The sequence below is a fragment of the Panicum hallii genome, chromosome 4 (genome assembly GCF_002211085.1).
Source record: "Panicum hallii strain FIL2 chromosome 4, PHallii_v3.1, whole genome shotgun sequence".
Lineage (NCBI taxonomy): Eukaryota > Viridiplantae > Streptophyta > Magnoliopsida > Poales > Poaceae > Panicum > Panicum hallii.
This window is the reverse complement of record NC_038045.1, coordinates 1,137,708-1,162,162: the sequence shown is the minus strand read 5'-3', so window position 1 is coordinate 1,162,162 and position 24,455 is coordinate 1,137,708. Positions and strand designations below refer to the sequence as shown.

Here is a 24,455-nt window from a genome sequence, read left to right as displayed (position 1 = left end):
GTTTGCGTATGTTATCTCGAATTAAAGCGAGCCCGTCACTGTCTCGCATCATCCACGATCACACACGACGTTATTCGGTTAACTACTGGCAGGTGCAGCGTGACACGAGTTGCATGGACGCGGCCTGCCCGAACTGGCGAATTTGGTGTGACCAGACATGGGCACAAAATGGAGCAGCCAGCCTTTTTCGGTGCGAGTTTGCAGAGTGGACGCCCAAAGCTAACTGCGATAAGGGGGCTTTACCTTTTACCAATTAGTTGACCTGAGGGTTTACCCTTTTTGTATTCATTCACGCGATTGTGGGTGCATAGGCAGAAGGTGGACAACGAGCACGTGTGGAACTCCAGCAGCTATATTGTTATTATGACCTTTGGACTCCACAACTTTAGTGCCTCAGAAAATATATTTAAAATTTGGTAAAATGTTTTTTTTATCAATAGTTTGGTTACAATGGACAGAGAAACACACGAATCTCCACGAAGAACGTAGGTCATCACCTTTACACAATGGAGTCATCAACATAGGTGAAGGCAGAAGAATAGTGTTTCCCAATGATTCGAAGACTTATTCGGAGTACCAAAGGATAACTCTGCCCCTATGAGTTACTACCTTCGTTCTGGAATATTAGGCTAGTCTCAATGGAAGTTTCATAGAGAGTTTTATAGTATTAAACTCTATACTATATCATCAATTTCGTTGACATGGTGAGGAGAAAGGAGGAGAAAGTTTTATGGGACGAGAGAGAAGTTTCATCCTCATGAAACTCAGCTGGCACAGTTACCTAATTCTCAGTTTTGATAATTGTGCACTAGGACTGACCTTAAGTTTCTGTTTCTGCCACCAGACAAAACTAGCTAGACTCCTAATCCTCGTAAGACATTATAGATCGTGTGGATCCCTTAATTGCCAGATGACGGTGAATATACGATCGTGAAGTGACGGTATGCGCAGGCAGAGCACCACCACGTACTGTGTGTAATTGTTAGTGTTAGCCGCACGAGAGCATGGGCCTGTGCAATGTCCATGACCATGCTACCGACCGTGTGGACTAGAGACTCCAACCGAAAAGGCAAACCAAAGCAGGCCTCGCCGTCCCCTCCCGCGTTCCAGGAGTTGCGGCAGAGAAGCAGAGGAACAGCGAGCGGATTCACTCACTCGCACCCAGGGCGGCAGCTGCCCTGCCCTGCCGTGCCGGCGCTGGCCTGTCCACCACCACTTGCTTGCTTGATGGAGCTAGCTCGCCTCCCCCACGCCACGCCATGCACATGCCTCCGCCGCTCCAGCCCGCCTCCTCCTCCTCCGGCTACAACTAGGGCCCCTCCTCCCTCCTCCACTCCTCCCGACCCCTGCCAGGCGCCGGCACCTTTCCAGATTAATTGCGCCGCGCCACGTCGCCGTCGGCCACCACATCCCTACGCACGCCATATATTACTATAGACTAAGAGAGGGCCATCGCCGTGCGAGCGGAAGCAAGGGGGCACCTGCCTTGCCTTGCCTGCTACTAGTAGCGCTCCCCCGCCCGCCCCGCATGGCTGCACCCGCCGCGGCCAAGCGCCCCTGCTGGCCCCCCGCCGCCGCCGCGGCAGCCGAGCCCAACAAGCGACACCGGACAGCCGCCGCCACGCCCATGGACGCCGCCGCCGGCGCGGAGGCGGAGCGCTCCCTGGCGCACGCGCAGCGGCGGCAGCAGCGGGAGCACCAGCAGCAGCACCACCACCACCACCAGCTCCTCCTCCCGGGCCTGCCGGACCACCTGGCGCAGCTCTGCCTCGCGCCGCTCCCACCGCGGCTCCTGCGCGCCGTCTGCCGCCCCTGGCGCCGCCTGCTCTACTCGCCCTCGTTCCCGCCGTTCCTGTCGCTCTACGCGGTCCTCGACGACGGCGCCGACGGCCGCGTCTCGTTCGCGGCCTACGACGCCGTCGCGGGCCGCTGGGACGAGCTGCCCGAGCCGCCGATGCCGTCGCCGCCGCCCAGGCTCTGGCACCCGTCCTTCCTCTCCCGCCGGCTGCCGCTCCAGTCCGTGGCCGCCGGGGGCCGCCTCGTCCTCGTCGCGGGCTCCACGCAGTCGCTCAGCCCGGCGCTGCCCCGCCCCATGGTGTTCGACCCGTCAGCGCCCACGCCGCGGTGGCAGCTCGGCCCGCGGTTCCCCTTCGCGCCGCGCAGGTGGTGCGCCGCGGGGAGCGCGCGGGGGCGCGTGTTCGTGGCCGGGGGCGTCGGCGCCGGCTACGACGCCAACGACGCCCGGTCGGGGGCGGTGTGGGACCCAGCGTCGCCGGCCGCAGCGTGGGAGCCGCTCCCGCCGATGCGGGACTGCCGGTTCAGCCGCGACGCCGCGGAGGCGGTCTGCTCCCGCGGGAAGGTCTGCATGGTCAGCCTCCGCAGCCGCGGTGCCAAGGAAGGCGCTGTGTTCGACCTTGGTGCCGGCCGGTGGGAGGACATGCCGCCTGGGATGCTCGCCGGGTGGAAGGGCTCCGCCGCCGCGGCGTCCGCCGGCGGCGCCGAGACCATCTTCGTGGTGGACGAGGAGCGCGGCGCGCTGATCGCCTACGACTGGAGCGGCGACCGGTGGAGGACGGTGGCCGAGTCGGAGCGGCTCAAGGGCGCGACCGAGATGGCGGCCGGCGGCGGCCGTGTCTGCGTGGCGGCCGAGGGCGGCGTGAAGGTGATCGTCGTGGACGTGACGACGCCGAAGCCACCACGGAGGGCGGGAGGGCCCGCGGCTGCGCCGCGCACGTGGGAGGTGGCGGCGCCGGCCGGGAAGCGGGTGGTCGCGTTGCACGTGCTGCCCAGGATGACTCGGGCGGAGTAGCAGCCGGCTGCCGCCTGCCGGCGGCCTCCCGCCACGTCCGGAACCGTCTGGGTGGGATTCGGCGATTCGGTACACACGTGCTGCTGCTGCTCCTGTACAGGGCCATTGCCTTCCTTCTCCTCCTGCTCATGATCCGATCCAACGCCATTTTTTGTTGAGATTTTCCTTGCCGAGTTTGATTCATATTTTCTGTGAGATGAGACCCTTAGCAGTTAGTTTTTATTTTTTTTGAAAAACACACACACATACGAATCAGTTTGAACTTGAATCGAAGCTCCAGAAGCTGCAATTTTTTCTCGACCTTCCCGGCTTCTTTTGGTGGGAAACAAGTGCGAAAGCGGCACGATGCCGCCGATCAGCCGGTCGGAATTTTGCATTGTCGACGCGGTCGGTTCCCTCACGGCGGCGGAGCTCGACACGCGGCCAGCAGATTTCTTCGGGGATCGTGCGCACAGATGGATCGCGTCGCGTCCACAGATTCGGTCCGCGTCTCATCCACGCTGCACGTAGCCGCGGGCCGCCCACGGTGCCTCGAAGCGGAAGAATATCCGCGTCGGCACCCTCCTGCCTGCCCGGCCGGTCAGCCATGGCAGCCTCTCGATCGTCCAGCGCTCCTCCGCCGCAGCCAGCTCCGTCTCTTCCAGAACCCTCGCTGGCACCGGGCGGCTCCTGGCCAAGAAACGATGCCGTCCGGCAGTGGCTGCGCTGGGGGCCATCCGCTCCTCGTCCTCCCCACGGACCCGGCACCGGCCGTCGGGACGGTCCCGTTCCCCCGTCCAGCCGGCGCGCGCGGATTCGCCGGCTGCCGCGCGCCGCACGCGACCCATCCGTCCGACCCATCCGCACGCCGACGCCGAGCCGCGTGCGCAGACGGGACGACAGGTGCCGGGGCAGGGCGTCGGTCTCCTCTCATTTCGCATCGCCTCACACCTCATCATCATCTCCCCCACACGTCCCGTCGCCGCCATGAATGGCGCGGCGCCAGTGGTGCCGGGCTCGAAAAGTAGGCGCCCGTCGATAGCAGCCAGGGCGCCAAGGGGGCGGGGCGGCGGCCTGCTGGCGCTGTCAACGCGGCAGCTTTCTCTCGTTCTCGAGGGGCAATTCATTAAAGATTGTTTGGCTCATTCAATCGGGAAAGGCGGGAGGGGAGGGGCCCCCCGCCGGCCGGCGACCGGCCGTGTCAGTCTCGTGGGCGTGTTGAGGGCATCCGGCAGCATTCGCATCCTTCAACAGGGACTAGGCGAAAAGGTGGGTGTAATGGCCCGAGTCCGGCCGATCCGGAGAGGAGGGCCCTTTCGCCGTTGGGTCATGCCTGATGCCACCTGCAGTATTGAGCGAGAGCAAAAATGTTGTGTGAACAGGGACGGGCCCACGGCGCCATGCCGTACTCATTACTCCTCTTTAATTCCTCAAGGACCACGGCCGGTTCGTGATGGGACTAACAGGCAAAATAAATAAAAAGTACCTAAAGTCCTGAACACAACAGTGTACCTTTTTTTTCTTGATAATTACAGTCACACAGTGCACTTTGTCTTGTGCTGGGTCTTTCACAGGACACACAGGGGAGTGTAAAAGTATGTGAACAACTAAACCACACGTGTCGTGTGCACAGCCAGCCGTATCGTGGCGGGCACAAGCCGGGAGGAGCAAAATGGCCGCGGAACTAGCACAGCACCATGCGCCGTCATAGAAGTTGTCACAAAAGTAGAACTCACCAAAGCCATGAGAACTCCATGCCGTCGGAGTGCTGTTTGGGCTAAGGGGGCCTACACCATGCCGTCCGGAGGTAGAATTGCAATCCGCTCGGCCCACCTGGGATGCGGTCGCACGCAACAAAAATGACAGGTAGTCTCTGCCTCTCCAAAATTCCCAGCGATTTTAACCCAATCTTGTCCAGTCGTCCCCAGGCTTGCCGTTTTCATTGAAGCATCCGTTTTCAAAGCAAAATGTCCATCACTTGCCCGTTAGGTAGCCATACCAGATCACCAGGAAAAGAATACGCCAGCATCAGGTGCAACGCCCAGACCATTCACCTCCAGCATCCAAAAGCTCCCAACCAAATGACAAAAATCCGCATCCTGTCGCTATCTCTCAGTCACAGGCTACTTTCCATTTCCAGTAGGATTCACACACACCCAAAAAGGAAAATTAATAATTGACTGTTCAAGGAGCATTCCATGTTGAGAGAGAGAGAGAGAGAGCGCACAAACAACAAACTAATTTCCATTTCCATGCTACCAATAAAGGAATTATGTCACAACAAACAGCATTCTGGTGTTTGTTATACAAGCTGGACATCTGACGGTTATCAACTCAAGCCAAGCCTACACACAGTGTGTTTACAATCGGGTAAACCTCATGTCAAGCAAAAACGACGAGCCATCTGTCTTCTTACTGCACGACTCGAAAAAGGTCGGGAAACAACAACAGCTCGAGACAACAGAACCAAATCAGACAAGGGGAAGGAATGCTACAATGTTAACGCAGTCTCATCTACAACTGCTGCTAACGTTGCTGATCAACAGGTAATTGATGTCATTGGCATGTCAGCTGAAGAGCGACTGGTGAAGCTCCGGTGAAGTCAGATTTGCTACGCACTCAAACTGCAACAGAACAAGCACAAGGTTAGGTTAGGAAGGAAATTGATCATATATGAGTTCTTCAATCCTGCCCCAGAAACAAGTGAAGCTTCGGTTTTACTTGCCACTATCAAGTTAAACTGAAGACCTCATAATGCAGTGTGCTAGGAATTCAAATGGCATGATGTGGCTGCATACCTTTTGATGTCTATACTTTTCACGGACGGCATTAAGAGGGCAGTTACTGGTGTTCTGCTGCAGTTCCCATAGAGCAGAGACACATAATTGAATATCAGAGCTTTTGTATGACGTGTAGTGCTCAAGAGTTTGATTCTGCATAACAATAGCAGCAAGCTAGATATAACAATTTTTTTTTAAAAAAAAAGCATGACCAGCTGTATGTACGACCTGACTTTCATACTTACCCATGGGAGGTCAGATTGGTCAAGCGTCCATCTAGCAAGAAAAACAGCCGATGCTGCTACCACTGAAGGAAGAAATTTCAAGAATCCATAATCAACCAAAGTCAACTCCGCAAGATAATTGGCCAGAAATCCCAAACTGATAGAAGGAGTCTGCAAAATATTCAGAACTTAGTTCTGTGTTAAAACATATGCATAACTTGAATTATCTTGTAAGACCTGAGACCAATCTTACTTTACGAGATGCCTGTGCTGCTCTAAGGAATCTCCTGTTAAAAAAAAAAGACATGTTAGCAATGGTGTAGTGGTTTCCCATTTGAAATGAAATATTAGGCATATTCGGCCAATGGTAACCTAAGAAATGTTTTTGTTGTTGGAACAGAAAGATGAAATCCCAGGTCGTTCAGCACTTGGCCCTCCATTTTCAATACCTACTGGATCAGGAGGTTATCAGCTATTTATTCAATAGTTCCTTCCATATATGTAATTATCTTTCTCAAGTTAACATGACAAATACCTCTGCCTTTGTATATGTATTGTCGGTTATGAAACAGAACTCTTCAACCCGCGGAGCACATATCTCTTCATATTTCCTGCAGAATAACAAAAGTTTACAATACTTGTTTTAGGGCAAAACTATACTATATTTGCAGTTTATTCGCTTTCAATAATTTGGTACATTAGCCAGAGGAACAGGTCCACGTGCTAGGCGAAACTTCGTATGTTACATTTTCATATGTATTTTAAAGTTTTCCACTATCAAAGAATAAATGGCTATAGCATAAAACTCACGAGGCAACAAGCATGCTCGTTATTCCCAGAAGTTGTAATCTCTGTCTTTCAATGTAGTTTTGAGAAAGGAAGCGGTCAATAAGATATACAGTGAGGTACAGCGTGTCCGGTACAAGCTTGTATTCTTCAGAAACCTGCGATAAAGACAATATATCAGACATCACAACCTGAGGGGTCATGAGAAGTAAACCGCAAAATTATAAAATATTTTCATCAAAAGACAAAAGAAAAGACAGATACCAAATGCGTAGAGAGATGTACAGAGTATGTTTCCGTCTAAGAAAACAGACATCATTATTCTGACCAATTTTATATATCAGGCTCTGAGCAAGTTATGTGTTGCAAAAAGAAAAGTTGAAAAGATCATCGGCAACTGATTCAAATATATCATATAAATATCTCAAGTTCACTGGCATCAAACAACAGTAATTTTCTTATGTGCTGGATCATACTTTGCATTTGCTAGTTATGTGCATCAATTCTGTTCAAACTATATGCTGTCAGGTGCCGAGGGTGAATGATCCAATACCAACTTCAGAACATTATTTTATTAAACCATGTACAACAGAAATCCAAATAGACTCATAGATATAACAACCTCCACAAGCCAATCAATGAGTATTCCCCGCATGCCCTTTGTGATGTCCCGTTGCAAACCCTCCATGTAATTTGGATTGGGTCTTCTCATAAGCTGTGGAATGACATAAACATAAAGATTGAGCATGTACCCTTTAAACAAGCACAATGTGCCAAGAACAGAACACGGATATCAAAAATTGGAGTTCTTCCATGCTCAATAAGACATCTGAAATATAGAGAGAAAAAAGAGAAGCAGAACGAAGAATCGGTTCATTTTTAACCAAAATACAATACCGTACCTCTGAAGCCATTAGGTTTGAGTATATCTTTACAACATAGGAAGCACACATTTGAGGATTGCCAATGTCTTTGTCAATGTCTACAATGTCAGAGGCAGGAGAGTCCCCTGGAACGAAATACAGAATATTTAGCAGATGGCCACTAATAAGAAATGTGAAGACTATCTACAAGTATCTAGAGATGACTAAGTAGGGAAACATTTGCAGCATGCCTTTGTTATTTCAGATTTCTAATACCCCTTAAAAATCATCAAGATTATACTCAAGCAAAAGCAAAGGGTACCAGCTGCAACATGTAACATGGTAAGGTAAGAAAAGCCTTGAACATTTTTGAGACTCGATAGTGGCTGTGAATGCTAGAGAATGTTCAGTGCTCAAAAAGAAAATGCAACTAACCAGTCTTTGACACCGAAGCTTCAGGTCTATCCCTGGCATTTCTTTCCTCAAAGAATGCCTCATGACAAGCACTGTCCCTGTTTCTTTCAACATTCTGTAATGATAGTGGACCCATGTTCTCTAGTAAAAGAGCGGGCTCCTCTCTCTGCGGCAAAAGTGTGCCCTCTTGTGTTTCTTCAGCAATGTTTGAATCATTAGCAACTGAACTTCTATTAACAGCTGGTGGGGGTATCTTAGGGACCTTTTTTGCACACTGCTTGCTTTTGCTCGTGGTTCTTCCAACCCTTTGGGAGGGCCTTGTCTGAAAAAAGAAAAGAGCCACCCTGTCATTCTACTATGTTTGCGTAAATGTTTGGGAAATTGTTGGAATTGAGAACTCCTTGTAGTTATGTGTGGAACACCTAAATACCTGAAGCTTAGTTGCAGCAGTGATTTTTTTGTTGGAGTTAGCACGGCTCACATTGGTTACATCCCTGAGTACTGTGCGCCTCTTAGGCTGGGGGCCTGAAATTGCTGCACTTGAACTAGTGTTCTCATATGAAGATCCCCTTTTTGTCTTCCCTTGTGCAGCCTGTTTCCGTTCAGCTTTCGCAGGCAGTGGAATGGAAGGAAAAGATCCAAAGCTTCTGCGATTAGCAGCAGCTTGAGCTCGCGTGATTCGTCCATTGGGTGCTTGACAAGCAATAAGCACGGAGTTTTCCTTCTGTGCAGCCATTCGAACCTGAGTATGTTGAAAATGACAATGTGACTTCATACAATAAGATTAATACAAAAGCAGAGGCAAATAGCACTGGGGAACTGAACAAGTGAATAGTACGTTGCAGGCGAAATTGTGAAGAAAAAAATGAAGAGCATGGTTGTATAAGTTTCTAAGAAAACATATCCTACAAGCTCATGGAATCATATTTATATTCAGCGAATTTAATGCCAAACTATGCATGTTTTAAACTTGTAAGTTAGAGAAAGACTATTACAGGGCATATGAATCTCATACACACAAATGGCCTGTTCATGCTTGTATCAGCTAAACAAACTTGTTTATAAAAAAAATTACTTATTCATGTTCGAATTTCACATCAAAAGATCGAGGAAACCTGCATTTTGAAATAAAATTATCACAATTCAGAACCAGATCAGTTCTTTTTCCCTCTTGTCTGACCAAGGTGTTGGCATTTCCTAGATGCAGCCAGGCCCCAAATTTCGTGTTTTTACTGCAATTGCTCTCTCATCGTGACAAGGATTATATGGATCTTTCGAGGGAATGCTGCATTTGCGGAATCAAATTGACACAGACGGGTGCAACAGTGACTCTGCATTACAGCAAAAATTTGTGGGTAAAAAATGCACCATTGCCAGACGACCAAAATCGGCAATAAAAGCTCATCCAACGCAGCAAAGAGGATGCGTCGGCAATTCTTTGGGAGGCCAAACGGTATCTTGGCTGCACCGCAAGCACAACCCGTCCAGAACAGAACAAGCACATCTAAAAGAACCTTTATTCGCGGAAAGAACAAGTCCTCCTCGGTTCTTGGGGGCGGGCGAGGGGGGGGGGGTTCTTGGACCCGTCCCAACCCCCACGAAACCCTAACCCCCGAGGTTCTTGGACCCAAATGAGGGGAGGAAACCCGTCGCACCACCCGAAATTCGCACCCCGGGCCATCGACCCCAGGAACCCCAAGAACGCGGACCGGGGGAGAAAGGCGAGGAGGCTCACCGCTCGCGTGCAGCGCGGCGGAGGCGTCGATCCGGGGACCCCCGTGCCCCAGCGCCGTAGATCCGGCCGCGATCTGCACGGCTGCGGCGGGGGTCGGCGGCGGCGGAGAGGGCTCCGCTCCCTCCGCCCGGCTTGGGTTTTCCGGTAGGGTGGTAGTAGAGGGTGGGGGAGTGTGAGTAGGGGACGGAGGAGGGCGGTGTGTTTCTTTTCTTTGCCCTTTTGGGATGAGAGAGGGGAGGAGAGCGGAGCGGAGCGGAGGAGAGAGGAGAGGGAAAATGGGTGGATTCCGGAGGGTTTCAAATTTCGAACCGCCTGCTGGTCTGTCCGTTTCCCGTTCCGACCTCGCTCGCGTCGACCTGTTCTTTAAACGCCAAGTGGTCCCTGGTCCTGGAGATCTGCGTCGCGGCCCGATAGCCGAGTGGGCTCGCCTGGTGCGGAAAGATCCACCAGCTTTGCAGAGAGAGCCCAACAAAAACGACGCTCGCAAGGAAGGCCCAACAGCGGATGCAGACGCCGACCATTGGGCGTGTCACGTCGCGTAGGCTGTAGCATTGCCGTCGTTGCCATTCGGTTGAGTTGCCATCCACGCTGCCGTTGTCTTCGCCTCGCTTTTGACTCTTGAGGGTCTCTAACGGTTCTATGAGCAAGCTGCCCTGCCGCAACCATACAGGTGGCGTTTGGTTCATGGGAAATGGACATTGGGACAGGGAAATGAGGAGAATGATAATCTTAAACCCATGTATACACATGCGTACGCTACTACTGTAAATAATCTCCAATTGATCCCTAATAAATCACACATCTACACATTATTACTGCTCAGATACACACATACATGTGATGTGTATCCCTAACGCAACACATGTCCACATGTTATTACTATAAACATCTCTGCTCGTATACACTCGATTTTAAGCTATCAATATAAATGTTGCTTCACATGCCCACATGCACATTGATCCTTAGCACAACATACATGCACACACCATTACTGCAAACATCGCTTCCCACATAAGCATTGATCCATAACGCAACACACGTGCACCTACTATTAATATAAGTTGCCGAGAAGCTGAACTAGCAGATCTTAAATTCGATAAAACGTATAGGTATTCGGGCTAAATCTTACCTACCTTCATGTCTCCTTACACTTATGTTATTAATCACCTAAACCTTACCCTCAAAACCATAAATCGAAAGCAACGGGAAGCGTGGGTGGTGCAGAGCAAGGAGCATACGGGCGCTGTGGGAGATCGAGGCGGCGTAGGGCATGGCAAGTTGGCAAGTGACAAGGGCCAGAGATTTAGCGTTAAGAGAGGACGCGTGGCAGAGGAAGAAGACAGATTTCTGCCTCAATTTCTTACGCCTGAATCTTGAGGCCGACCGCGCCGAGGCCTAGGATCGGTCGATGGACGTGAATGGCTCCGTTGCCAGTCACCTGCACGGCACTACCACGGACAAATCAGCAGCCACGTAAGCCGGTCAGGGCACGCGTCGGCGCCGACACAAGCAGCAGGGAGAGGCCATGTCGGCCGGAAGAACCAGATTTTATACCTTGAGAGGGGATCATCCACTGCAGAGGCGCGGTTAAACTTGCTCACCGGCCAGCCACTAGCGTCTCGCTGACACCACATGGGCACCTACGCCTGGCAGGTCACGCAGCAGGCAGCCGCTACCGCACACTTTCAGTTGGCACGCGGCTGGGGTCGGTCCTTCAATAAGTGCACGGCGCCTCGATTCGATCAAATGATCCCCATGAATTTTTACTTTTAAACCGGCGACCGGCTGCGCAACAAGACACCCGCGATGCTTAATGATTAGCAGGTTAGCATCAGATCGTAGTACAATTATTCGTAACCAATCTACTTGAATGCTGCCAAGGAGATGGAGCACCCTGTTCAGATGGCGACGGGTATGCACGAATAATCGAGCGCTGCCTCACGAACATGATCCCGTCAACTTGCTTGGCGATGTTGTTAAGCTATCAGCTTGCCTTCGAGAGAAATGCTGCTCACCTGTATGCAGCCGCTGATGCTTGTGTCGTGCGTCCACACGATCAAGTTTCATTCACTTCCATGGCAGCAGGAGAACGCTTTCACACATCGATGGTGGCAAGTCTGAATCCGCAAACGAACAAGGCGCCATCTCCCCAACTCCTAACGCCGCCACAAGCTCATCGCCGTCGACATCATTGCGCGTTCTTCGTAAAGGTATCTCGGAAAGAACAATTTGTGTTAGCGAAAAAACGTTAACAAACGATACTAATACCTTTGAAAGAGAGTGTCATGTGACACCGAATGAAGAATTAGTAGACGAATTTATGTCTCGCAATGTAAACCATGATACGACTTTTGTCACGGGGAGGAATAGTATCTTAGCATGCTTGTGGCCATCAAAGTTTGATCGCCCTTAACTATGGATATCTTACACAAGCATAGGTGGAGAACGAACGCATGGGAACTGAACTAGTTAAGCGACGCACAAAGTTCACAACACACAGCAGGAGAGCACCGCGGAGCGACGGGTATAATACGTGTCTGCAGCAGAGGAGGTGTCTGGGCTTGGCCCGGGCTAGTACCCAGCTGGCCCGACCTTGTTGACGAGGGCGAGCGCGTTGCTGGTGACCTGCGCGACCTCGACGACCCTGCCGCGGATGGCGGCGCGCGTGTCGGCGTCCACGCCGCGGGCGCCGAGCCCGTCCAGGCAGGTGTTCTCGTCGGTCAGCGCCGCGCTGCACCAGGTCTGCACGTTGCTCAGGTGCCACTTGAACGCCGCCGACCCCGCGCGCCCGCCCATCCCGGCGCCGCCCAGCTCCTGCGCCGCGTCGCGGAGGTGCCCCACGCTGTCCGCCAGGTTCTCCAGGCAGTCGCGCGCCGCGCCCTTCGTCCGGGCGCCGCCCTTCCTCGCCCCGCCGCACAGCCGCCCCACGTACGCCGACGCCGCGCGCGCGCGGTCCGCGCTCACCGACAGCGCCGCGCGCGCCAGCTCCCGCGGGCTCCGCGGCGGAGGGGACCCGCCGTACGACGCCAGGCTCTGCACGCACACCGACGGGTACTGCGTGTCGCGGCACGACTTGCGGATGAAGTCGCTGGCTGCGGCGTCGCTGCTTGCCGGCGACGCGGCCGCCAGGGCCAGGAGCGCGGCGGCGACCAGGGGGAGCGGGAGGAGGGCCGGGCGAGGCATGATTGCTGAGCTGGTGCGGAGTGTGCGGAGCAGGAGCAGAAGGCTCACGGGGTCACAGTGGAGGGCTCGTGGCTCGGTTGGTTGCTTGAATGATTGGCTTTTTGTAATCAGCCACCTAGCCTTGTCTCTTTATATAGGGAGATGAGAAAATTTCTGAAAATTTTGGAGACAATTTTTTTTTAAAAAAAAACATGAGTCTAGTAGGAGATATTATATCCTTTGATTTTGCTTTTGAGCTTTGGACCATGCATGGACAAAGACAATGGCGACCTGACGTGAGTGGAGATTTTTCTAGAACGGTCCTCATCTTGGGCGAGAATTGAATATGCCAACCGCTAGGCTTCCCCTGCTTTGGGGCTTGGCGATTTGCTCGGGAAATGAGATAATCCTGAGGTGGGAAAAGGATAATATGGCCTCCATAATAAATAACGAAGAGGTGCGTGTGAATGTGCGATCACGTGATGGGCCAGCAGGGGACTAGTGTTTCCCTGTCGGCCTCCCTGGGGGAGATGTGGATCGGTATGAATGCTGACGGCATCTTGCTGCCTCCGATCTCTTCACGATGCAGCTACCAATGTGTAATAATGTTGGGCTAGTGAGGATTAGCCAAGTGGTTAGATAGATCTTCCATCAAGATGCTATCATCAAGACCGAAAAAACTAGCTACCAGCTTACACGAATAGAAAAAAGTGGCATGAATATAGTTCAGTGTCTTGGTACTCTCTAGTATTAGTCGTCATGAAAAAAAAAGAGCATAAAAAAGTCATTGCAAGTAATTGCAGAGATGGTACAACCGCTTGCAATGCAGTACTAGTACTGTGGATCGTTGGATGTGGCCTAATAATGTTCGGTCCACGTACACCCCAGCCCTACTAGTACTACTACCATTGTGGGTTTGGCCGGGCACACACCTAATGACCCATTGACGAATTTCAACGCTTGCTTGCCTTTTTAGGCCGAACTGGTTAGAGTACCATTTGTTACGCATTAGTCAAATACTTCATGCATAGTTGGAAACCATCTGACGACCACTTTTTCTTTTCCTCTGACCTGCCAACAATGTAAGTTTGTCTGGATCCCCATGGACCATCATCACACACTCTTTTCTTCCATCGTTGACACGAGCGTTGCCGCCGGGAATCAAGAGTTCCATGACCTTAATCTTCGCAAGGAATGGAGCTACTCCTACTAACGCATGGCCATGCATGCCCTTGCTAGTCTTAATTGGCTCCATTGTCTGTCCGGTGCATGCATGAGCATGACGACGAAACTACACCACTAGGCGCTCGCTCAGTTTCCGGCGCGTAACCTGCAGCAACGGTGGACGGGCACCATCTCCAATACAGTCTCCATCCATGCCTTGTCCTTGTTGGGGCTCTACTAGGCGGCAAGGCAATCTAGCTAGCTGCCAGCAAGGCAAGGCCAAGCATGAACAAGCACCCGTCGTTTTCGGCAGGCTTGCACACGATCCATGAACAGGAGGGTGCTGCCGCACAGGATCTGAAAGAGCTGGGGTTTTGGGTTTGTTTCAGAGGTTGCCGGCGCCAATCACGTGAGGCTGTCCTCCCCCAGTTTTTTTTTTATAGTAATGTCCTCCCACAGTTGGTGCCTGTGCAAGTGTGCGTGCGCAGGAACAGTGAAGGCGCAGATGCCATCGAGGCGGTGCTCTGCTCGATCACTTCCGTTGGATGTAGAGCTGCGACTTGGACCGTGTTATTTATGGACGGGTTATGGTACAGTTTTTTTACACAATCTATGGTATGATATGAAAAAATTTAGGGCGTACCAGCATAACACGAACACGAGGACCGTATGTACCTAAAATTTCAGCACGATGGGCCGTATGTCACGGTCCGCATTTTAGACCGTGCTTGTGCCAGCACGGCATGAATATAGCCCGTCGATCCTAATTGTTCAAATATCAATTAATTTATGCTACCTTTTAATTATTCTTCAATAGAGTCATTCAAAAGAAAAGATAACTTTCATTTTTTAAAATCTCTTCATATAGCGATAAGTAATTAAATATACCAGTATCCATAGAACGATAACCGCAAAATATACTGAGGGCCGTGCTTGGGCTGACATGGCATGAAGACGTACCGGTGTGCCACGTTTCGTGCTTGGGCCTAGTAAAAAAATTATCGTGCCACTGTAGCACGGCACGACATGCCTCACGTGCATGAACACGAGAGGGCCGGGCCAGCACGACCCAGCCCAAGTCCCACCTCTAGTTGGATGTCTCGTTGCCTACTGAGAGACGGGCTTGAATGGGGTGTCTGGTCTGCCGAAGCAGGCACGTGACTACGCTATCTACCACTCCACCTGATGGTAGTAGTAGCAGCGGAGTGCTGCTGCCAGTTGGCTTCAACGAAGAGGAGCTAGCCTGCTTATCTTTTTGCCGAATTTGGGTAGGCCACCTCCCTACGACCCCCGGATCGATCTTAGTGCCTCTTCTATATGATGGTCTGTCGTCGATCGATATATGGATGGATGAAAGAAGTCAATGAAGTAATATATAGGGCGCCTAAATCTCTAACCCTTGCTGGTGTTAGGTTTCCAGAGCTGCTGGGTGATCCAAATCCCAACTCTAGATTAGATTAGACGCCGTCGAAGCTTGGAGCTAAGCAGGCACGTGGGATCATATAATTAGCAACAGTGACATGTACCAGCAAGGTCAGATATGTCCTAGCTGCTCAAGCCATGCATGTATGAACGGTGGGTGCAACGACGGCGAGCACGTACGACACGCTCGTACGGAGGTAGCTACGACGATGTGAGCTCTACCGTCAGCGACGACGCGGACGGATGCCGCCGACGAGAGAAGGTGTCTGTCCGGACGGAACGGACGCCGGCCGGCTCCGATCGAGGTGATGATCACGCACGGCCTCATCGGATTCCTACATCGGACGACGAGGCAGGCATTTATTCATGCCGTCGCGATCACGCCGCTACGCTACATTTCTAGACCCTTCTATAGTTTTATACCATATTTCCAGCAAGTTAAGTTCGTCCGGAGGTAACTGAATTATTACCCAGGGACCAAATGAAAACCTGGTGCCAGCCTGATCAAAGATCATACCAGGACCCAATAGAGCCCGTTATGGTACCCGCTGCTGCTGCTTCTTTTTTGAGGAATTCTTTCAGTGCTGGTTTTACCCAATAATATATCTATTCTATATTTATACCTATTTCTAAAGCAGGTAAAGTTTCCACCTAAATTTTTGATTGGTCCACTTTGTATCATTAATAGATGGGACTTAGAGCAATTTCAGCAATAGTCCCTACTTTCTGAATAAAGGCTGCCCCAACTTTCCAGTGCTCTAAATTTTATTCACGACTTCAACAACAACCCCACTCCTTGACCCCTTTTTATCTATGACAAGTGGGACCCACATGTAAGTAACCTTCTTTTCCTTTTCCTTTTTTCTTTTTACTTCCTCTTTCTTTCCGTGTGTTCCCTCGTGTCCCCTTCATCCCGACTCTTCACCCTGCGCCTCCCTCCACGCCGCCGCATCGCCGTTCCCCGTTCTTGCGCTGGATTGGATCTGCTCGGGGCGGGCTCAACCTCCCCCAAATCGCCGCGGGGAGACGGTGCTCGAGGAGGCTCTGATGTGCCAAGCTCAGGCTCCAGGAAATCTCTGCACTTGGAGGACAGAGGTGCATGGACGGCGAGGGAGCTTGGCGAGGTCTCGACGGGATGGGTTGGCAGAGCTTCAGGAGGCCGTGCCCGGGCTGGGGTAGCGCGGATCTGGGCCGGTGGTGCGATTCGGGGATGGCATCGCTCGAGCCCGAGCAGCGGGGCGGGGAGGAGGGGAACGACGCGGTCCGGTAGGCGCCATCGGCGGCGAGATCCAGGGGTGAATCAATCGCGAGACCGTCGTGCGGCTCGTGGCCGTGGTGTGGCAGCCCGATGGCGGCGGGGCGGGCGCCGCCCACCCGCTCCTAGCAGAGCTCGAGGAGCGATTGTTGCCTATCGCCTAGTTCGACTCGCGGCTCCAACGTGCACTGCTGTGGCACGGTGTATTCTCCACCATCGAAGCGAAGCTCGGGGACCCGGCCATGGGCGAAGGTGATAGTGCAGGCGGGTGCGCGTGGGAAAAGAGGGACGAAACGACCACAATGCAGAAGTAAAGGCCTCCCTAACTGCCCGTGGGAGATGGGTCTGGAGAGGGGGATTTCGGTGCCTCCCTAGGAACCCGAGTAGGGGTCTTGTTGGAGTGGGGTTTTTTTGTGCTCGGCTCCTACTTTTTAAGCAGGGGTTTGAGTAGAGACCTTACTGGAGATACTCCACTCTATCCCGTATGCGAGTCCGGTCAACCCTCCGTCCACGACTCAGTCACGTAGATCTCTATAAATTAATGCATATACAATTATACGTACCCGATATTTATATCAAGTTTGTCCATAATAACGGTGGGCATATTTATCTAGTTGAATATAAGTTAGATTAAACGAAATGGACTGGAGGCGATATGAAAAGCAAATAGTAGGTACCATCGCGACGTGCTTCCCTCGGTTGGCATGGACGTACTCGAACGCGATGCACAGTGGGCGGCATCCCACGTGAGTTTGCCGGACCTGCTGTCGAGTGTCGCCGTGCATGCTACCTAGTACACGTCACCAAGCTTGCTGGCGCTGGAGTTCCACGTACGCGCGGCCCACCGCAGCCTCCAATAATCGCTCCCGATCGCGCCGGATGGATCGGCCCGCGCGCGCACGTCAGCATCAGCGAACGTGACTCGTCAGCTTGCTCGTCCACGCGTCGTGCTCGAATGATTTTAGGATCCAATTAATCATCCAAATTCCAAGCACGATTCGGCCGGCGTCGTACGCGATCAAGGTAGCTAAACTAAGGTCCTGATCGCGATCCGACTGGAAACTTAATCCATCCGATTTTTTGTGATTTCCAGAAAAAAAATTGTCAGTTGTTCTGTACAGTTTAGATCCAAGAAGCGGCTGTTAATTTTGCTGTGACGGGCGAGCGGGAAAATCAACCATGTGCTTTGCGCTAGCACACGCGCCTGCGCAGGCGTCAACCATGCAGATGCGGCCGGACAGCGCAAGATTCCGGCCCACCGCCAACCACCCCGTCATCCCCGCTGGCACCGCCACCAACCGGACCCGAGGCCGCCGCACCACACCACCGTGTCGCGCGCCGCCACCTCCCTGCCCGTCTCCTTAAACTAGGCACATCGCACACGCCGCACCGCACCAACGATCACTCGCTCGCTCCGTCGCTGCTGCCACTCTCACTCGCGCACCGGCACGCACAAGGCACAATGCAGGGCCTCGGCCGCCGCGCCCGCCTCCTCGCCGCCGCCCTCGCCGTCGCCTGCGTGGCGGCGGCTTCCGCGCAGGCCGGGACGGCAGGCTCCGGCTCCGGCTCCGGCGCCGGCGGGGCGGTGCCGTCGTGCGCGGCGAAGCTGGTTCCCTGCGCGGCGTACCTCAACTCCACGTCCGCGCCGCCGGCGGCCTGCTGCGCCCCGCTCAAGGAGGCGGCGGCCAACGAGACGGCCTGCATGTGCGCCATGCTCCTCAACAAGGCCGCGCTGCAGGCGTTCGGCGTCGCGCCCGAGCAGGGGCTCGGCCTCGCCAAGCGCTGCGGCGTCACCACCGACGCCTCCGCCTGCGCCAAGTCCGCCACCACCGCCGCCACCGCCGGTGCAGGTAACGATTGAGCTCGCTCGTCCCATCTGCCGATCGCCTGAACGCGCTTGATTGCCATGCTTGGTTCCTTCCTAGACTACAGTGCATACGTGCGGAGAGATTAATGCGTTGTTTATCACCACCAGCAGCTAAATCCCAACCAGATGAACCATCTCATACTCGAAACTTTGTCGTCTCCATATGACCATATGATGGATCTACTGATAGCTTACCGTTTGCCTTGACCTTAATCTCTTTAACAACCATCATCTGGGACGAGCAGCTAACATATAACATTACGCAAAACTGTATTGTCTAGCTACACAAGATCCTCTCAATGTGTGGAGAGATTTGGATCTCAATGGTTTTCTTGAAATCGTGTGATTGCTCTAGATCTCTGCAACCGATCTTCTGATCAGGCCTCGACTGATACATAAAGGACATGTCATCAGTTCATATAAATGATTGGTATTCTGAACCTGAATCTTGGCGAGTTCGTTTCTTCTAGCAGGTGCAGCCACTGGCAGCGGCGCTGCAGCATCTTCAGCTTCCACTGGCGGCTCTGCTTCTACAGGTATTGCTGTCACTTCCCTGCTTTATCGTGCTTGTTTTATCAGCACTTGCGATCAGTACCAACGGAGAACAGGTCATTGCCTGATCCATTGAACATCACCAGTATCCCACTGTATGGTTTTTTACCCTGGAACTTCTCTTTCAGAGGAAAAAAAGGAGATTATACTCCAAACTTAACTGAAAGTCCGAAATTTTGTGATCATGTAGTTGTAAGTAGTAACTGAGCATTTTGTGCGGCCCCATTTGCAGTGACCAAACCAACAGCCAACGGAGGCGTCGTGAGGCATCGCCTAAGCTTGACCGACGCATCGGCCTTGGCAGGCTTCAGTTTCATCTGGTGGGCGATCATGGCGTAATAGGAGTTACCAAGCTGCTTCACATTTGCCTGGATATTACCTAGATGGTATCAGCAGAATTTTTTTGGTGGATTCGGACTTGCGTAATGTTCCACTATGTGTGCCTATCATCTGGTTACAGTTACAACTTCGTTTTGGATAGCCAGTTGGTTTCCTGTTATTTTGTGCAGAACATGAGAATTTGAAGGAGAATGGAAACAACGAAAAACAAGTTTCAGCTTCTTCAAGAATGCACCATGATCATTATGTTATCACGAAGAACATTTGAAGTCGATCGCTGTAGCCAATAAACTGAACGGGACTTGTTTTTATGCATGCTGTCGAGTCTTCGAAACAATAAAGTTTTGAACGGAAAGAACAGACTTCCAGTTCACTGAAAGAGAAAACCTTTCGACAGTTTCAGTCCCCTTTCGCCCCTAATCATTTCCTTCGAAAGCGATCCCAACAGCCGCGTCCTCCGCGTCTCCTCCACGAGACCACCAGAACAGCTGCGATTCGATTCTTCTTCTCCAAATCCACCGCCAAATCGAATTTCAGTAATTTTAGAGAGATGCAGCAAAAGCGAACGCAATGTTGTTCAGCGTCGTTTGGGCTGTTTGTTTCAGCTTATGACCAATTTGAAGACTTAATTTTGAAAAATTCAAAAGTTAGATGACCCTCAGAATCGAGAATACAGTTGGTTCTGGATTCTCGATTCTCGATTCGGAGAGTCATCTGACTTTTAGATTTCTCAAAATCGAGCCTTCAAAATCGGCTGGTCCAATCAATCGACCATGTTAACCAAGGAAGCATGAGCAACTAACCTCGATATTCTATGGTGGTCCGGCGGCGATGGAGGCAGCCGCGGCGGCGGAGGACGGCCACCTTCGACGGAGGATCCTGATGGCGCCATGGCGGCAACTGTGGGACGGGACGGAGGATCCGGATGGCGATGAGGTAAGACTTTTTTTCAAAAAAGGATTTAAAAAAACTAAAATTCGAAAAAGGGGTGCCAGTTGCGAAAATTTAGAGAAATGGGTGCCTCCCGCCCGCTGAACGGGCGGGACGCTTTGAGCCCCGGACATCCCGCCCGCCCAGCGGGCGGGATGTCCCCCGAGGGCCTCTTCGCAAACAATTTCTTCGCGAAGAGGTCCCTGGGAGGGCATCCCGCCCAACCAAAGGGCAGGATGTTGTGCTGAGGGGCATCCCGCCCATTGGTAGGGCGGGAGGTCACCCCACAGGCTATATAAGCCGCAACCTGCCCCAAAAATGCCATTTTATCCAGCAAAAATCAGAAAAAAGAGAAAGAGAGGAGAGGAAGAGAGAAGAGGAAGCGGCGAAGCCCTGTCCACACGTCGATTTTAAGGTATATTCTCATTCTAGCCATATAATTACTTAAAAATAACTATAATTTAGGAAATATTTCTTAGAATAGTTATGTTTTGAATAGTTTTTAGTATTTTCATTTGTTTTTAGTATAATTTATAATCTGAATAGTTTAGAATCTGTAAAATATAATCTGAGAGTCGCTGAAATTTAGGATCGTCGTTCGTTGTGTATTAATATGTAGTATAACTAGTTTATTAATGATTGACAGATATATCTTCCGAGAAGGGTATTTTCAGTATATATTACGGAGAAGGAAATGTGATTTATGGGCCGAATGGAGTAGATTTTAAGTGAATTCAACTGTGCGGTCAGAGGAATTACCAGACCGCACGAGAGGACATTTGAATCCCTATGCAATTGGTTAATGAGGGGATTAAGGATTAATCAGGAGACACACACTGTGAGTGTTCAATGCGTCATAAATCGTACCACTCACGCTTTGATCTGGGAGCTTATGCCACTTGCAAGCAACGAGGACTGGTTAACTTATCTGCAAAATGCAAGTCATTGGCAGTGGCCACTGGTACTCCTTGTCAGTGTGCACCAAAACCCTTTGATAAACATTGAAGCTGCTCCGGGGGATGAAAATATTGATAAAGAAGTTGAGGAGGCAAACATTGAGGCAGGTGGCACCGCAGCAACTTTATGATACCGATGGTGCAAGGTACGGTATAATGACCACCAACTTCGCCGAAGTTTACAATTGGGTGCTGCGAGGTGTTCGTGGGCTTCCACTGGTTGCAATTGTTGAATTCATTGTCCGCGGGTGTACCGATTACTTTCGGGAGCGGTTCACTAAAAATTAGGTATTCATGCGAGATCCAGACAGAAATTTTGGATTCAAGGTAACAGAATATATGACTAAGAAGGCAGAAAGCGCCCGGCTACACCATGTACGGCAATTTGGAACACAGGAGCTCAAGTTTGAGGTATCTCCTAAAGATAGGGCGCGACATGGCATGAGACGTCAAACTCCTGTAAAGGAGTGCATTCTCAAGTTTGATGGAACTTGTTGTTGCTCATGCATGAGGCCCAAGTTGCTGCACTTACCTTGTTCTCATGTAATGGCTGTTTGTGCGGATATTGGACATCCTGTCGATATATATGTTTCACGTTACTTCAGAAAGGAGACAATTGCTAGCACCTGGTAGTATGAGATCTATGGGTTCCGTTTGGTTGGATCGTTCACTGAGACAGCGAATCCTGTTATATATATTCCAGACCCAAGATCATCACGGGTTAAGAGAGGGCGCCGTCAGTCACGGCGTATTCGTAATGATATGGATGAGTCAGAGCTCCGTCCGAGAATACAACGCTGCAGTGCATGTAATCAGATTGGACACACGTATAAACGTTGTCCAACCAATGATGCTGGCCCCAGTTGTGCTGAAGCTGGCCCTACAGGTGATGCTACAGATGGAAGACCTCCGGTTGCATCAAGAAGTGGGAGACGTCGCCGATCGAGTGCTAGTACGTCATCAGGCATCATTTAGTTGTAATTTTATTTAAACGTTGTTTGCTCATATGTAATATTTGCTGCGTTGAGATTCTATCAGACCTGGATACGTATTTGTAATATTTGCCGCATTGACTGAAGACACAATATTTGGATTCATGTATTTGTAATATTTGTAATGTTCATTATCATATTATTTTATTTTTAATGGCTTCATGTATTGTACTATCGTAATATTTAGATTCTACGTTGCAAACGTTATCGTTTAACTATCTTCGTACGAGTTTTAGATACCGTAATCTTCTTCGTAAAATTGAATTAAAATTTTATATGCATACATAAGAGTATGGCGAATAAATCTTATATTTGAAAAAATTCTGAATTTCAAATAGTTTCTGAAACAAAAAATCTAAGAAAAAATATAACAAAAATGGACCAGGAGCATCCCGCCCTGTGGCCGGGCGGGAGGCCTGCTTCAGGGACCTCTTCGTGAATAAAAAATATTTTCTTATTCGCGAAGAGGTCCCTGGAAATTTTTTTGAGGGCGGGAGGCTCCTTTCCGCCCGTTCAGCGGGCGGGAGGCACCCATTTCTCTAAATTTCTCCAACTGGCACCCCTTTTTCGAATTTTTTTTAATCCCCTTTTTAGAAAAAAGTCGATGTGGTAATGGTGGTCATTTCAACTTGTTGGGCTCAGTTTTCGGGCTCTACCCGTATCATACCGGCCCATGCCACATCTCCATGCTCCTGGTCTCGGTCCTTCGGGCCTGGGCGGCCTTCACCGATTCCGGTTAGAAAGAGAATAAACCTCCCTGCCCGGTGGGCCCATCCCATCGAATTCCAGTTCCAGCATGGAGAATTCCCCACCACCGGCACCAGCAGCGGCGGAGGAGGCGCAGGCAACGCAACCCGATCCCCTCCACCCAGACCCCGCGGCGATGCGGCCGCCATCGCCGCCGCGCGCGCCGCTGGCGTTCCCGACGCTGGACTCCCTCGCGGCGTTCCTCCGCCCGCGGCTCCCTCCCCAGGCGCTGTCCTCCTGGGGCGCCGTGCCGGGGACCAAGACCCTGCTCAACCTCTTCCTGGAGCTCTCCCACGGCGACTGCGCGCTCCACGTCCCGGCCGCCCCGCCGCCGCGCGTCGTCCGCGCCGTGCACGTGGCGACCGTCCGCATCCGCAACCGGCGCGGCGCGCGGCTGGTGGAGGCCCGGCAGCTGCTCTCCGACGGCACGGTCCGGCGCCGCGGCCCGCGGCCGCTGTCGGAGAAGATGCGGCCCGGCGAGTCCCCCGAGGCCGCGGCGGCGCGCGCCGTGCGGGAGGAGCTCGGCGCGCGCGCCCGCGTCCGGATCGGGGGCGCGCGGGAGGCGCGCGTGGAGGAGCGGGAGTCGGCGTCCTACCCGGGGCTCCCCGCCCGGTACGTGCTGCACGCGGTGGACGCGGAGGTGGTGGACGGCGTGCCCGAGGACGGGGCGTTCGAGACCGAGGAGACCGGCGAGGACGACGGGGGCGCCGGCGCGGGGGCCATCACCGTGAAGCGGCACTACTGGGAGTGGGTCGACGACGACGACGGCGACGATAATGAGCACAAGGAGGTCGCTGCCGCCGCCGGCGCAGGCGCGCACTAGTGGATCATCCTAGGCTCGTAGCATCATTTCCTTCCTGATCATTTTGTTCGCAAGTTTCTCCTCTCCAGATCAGTTCACGTGTACGAAGTAGTATCACTCCAATTAGATGGTTTCAGAGATAATTGAAATCATGAATGCATTGTGAAACGTTCCTTGATCCTCCCCGAGAATCCCAGTGCCGAGAAAAGCTTCTGTGGCCTGCTTGCTTGTGGAAAGCAGGAACGATTCGAGCGCCCTGGTGGTCGGCCAGCGATCCTGTTCGTTGGTTCGTTCCCCTTCCGCAGCATCCCATCCCGCATCAGGTCAAACACGTTACGAACTTGAACAGCTGTTGCGCCGTCACGCGATCCGATGCCTTGTGCATTTGGAAATCCGGGTGCCGTCACCGCGAGAAGAAAGAGCCGAGCCCTTCTTTCTAGTGGTCAGCCATTACTAGCCGCCCCGCCCTTGGCCAAAACATAATGGAGAATTGGCGTTGATCGGCTTGCATCATCCGAGAGAGATCCTCGGATGTTGATACCACGCACGGGCCAGGTCAGCATAGGCCTGCGCGCCAAATTTGCTTTATATATATGTTTCGACAATATGTTTCAAAGACAGATAAATTGCTTTATATATACTAGAACAATACTAAAATAATTAATTAAAGTGCTCAA

General features: G+C 52.0%; 5 protein-coding genes across 5 annotated transcripts; 3 read left to right on the top strand and 2 right to left on the bottom strand.

The window, feature by feature from the left end:
• Positions 1-1,120: 1,120 nt before the first annotated feature.
• Positions 1,121-3,109, top strand: LOC112889913 (F-box/kelch-repeat protein SKIP25). The gene has a single exon (XM_025956709.1). It carries the CDS (start codon positions 1,529-1,531, stop codon positions 2,807-2,809), a length of 1,281 nt encoding a protein of 426 aa, XP_025812494.1. The 5' UTR covers positions 1,121-1,528; the 3' UTR covers positions 2,810-3,109.
• Positions 3,110-5,008: 1,899 nt separating this feature from the next.
• Positions 5,009-9,860, bottom strand: LOC112889912 (cyclin-A2-1-like). Its single transcript, XM_025956708.1, has 12 exons — positions 9,591-9,860; positions 8,286-8,597; positions 7,877-8,177; positions 7,481-7,587; positions 7,201-7,293; positions 6,603-6,736; positions 6,328-6,403; positions 6,165-6,241; positions 6,046-6,079; positions 5,814-5,963; positions 5,587-5,721; positions 5,009-5,412 (listed from the first exon to the last, which is right to left on the bottom strand). The coding sequence occupies exons 2-12, from the start codon at positions 8,589-8,591 to the stop codon at positions 5,356-5,358; spliced, it is 1,470 nt and encodes a 489-aa protein (XP_025812493.1). The 5' UTR covers positions 8,592-8,597; positions 9,591-9,860; the 3' UTR covers positions 5,009-5,355.
• A 2,063-nt stretch (positions 9,861-11,923) lies between these two features.
• LOC112890030 (pectinesterase inhibitor 9-like) lies at positions 11,924-12,864 on the bottom strand. The gene has a single exon (XM_025956854.1). The coding sequence runs from the start codon at positions 12,771-12,773 to the stop codon at positions 12,162-12,164; it is 612 nt and encodes a 203-aa protein (XP_025812639.1). The 5' UTR covers positions 12,774-12,864; the 3' UTR covers positions 11,924-12,161.
• A 5,221-nt stretch (positions 12,865-18,085) lies between these two features.
• On the top strand, positions 18,086-19,724 carry LOC112889056 (lipid transfer-like protein VAS; the record flags this gene model as incomplete). Its single annotated transcript, XM_025955535.1, has 3 exons — positions 18,086-18,443; positions 18,934-18,996; positions 19,245-19,724. Coding segments are annotated over 3 exons (528 nt in total), but the record flags the coding sequence as incomplete, so codon positions are not given.
• Positions 19,725-22,999: 3,275 nt separating this feature from the next.
• LOC112889869 (translation initiation factor IF-2) lies at positions 23,000-23,956 on the top strand. Its single transcript, XM_025956651.1, has one exon. The coding sequence runs from the start codon at positions 23,026-23,028 to the stop codon at positions 23,797-23,799; it is 774 nt and encodes a 257-aa protein (XP_025812436.1). The 5' UTR covers positions 23,000-23,025; the 3' UTR covers positions 23,800-23,956.
• The last annotated feature ends 499 nt before the right edge of the window (positions 23,957-24,455 follow it).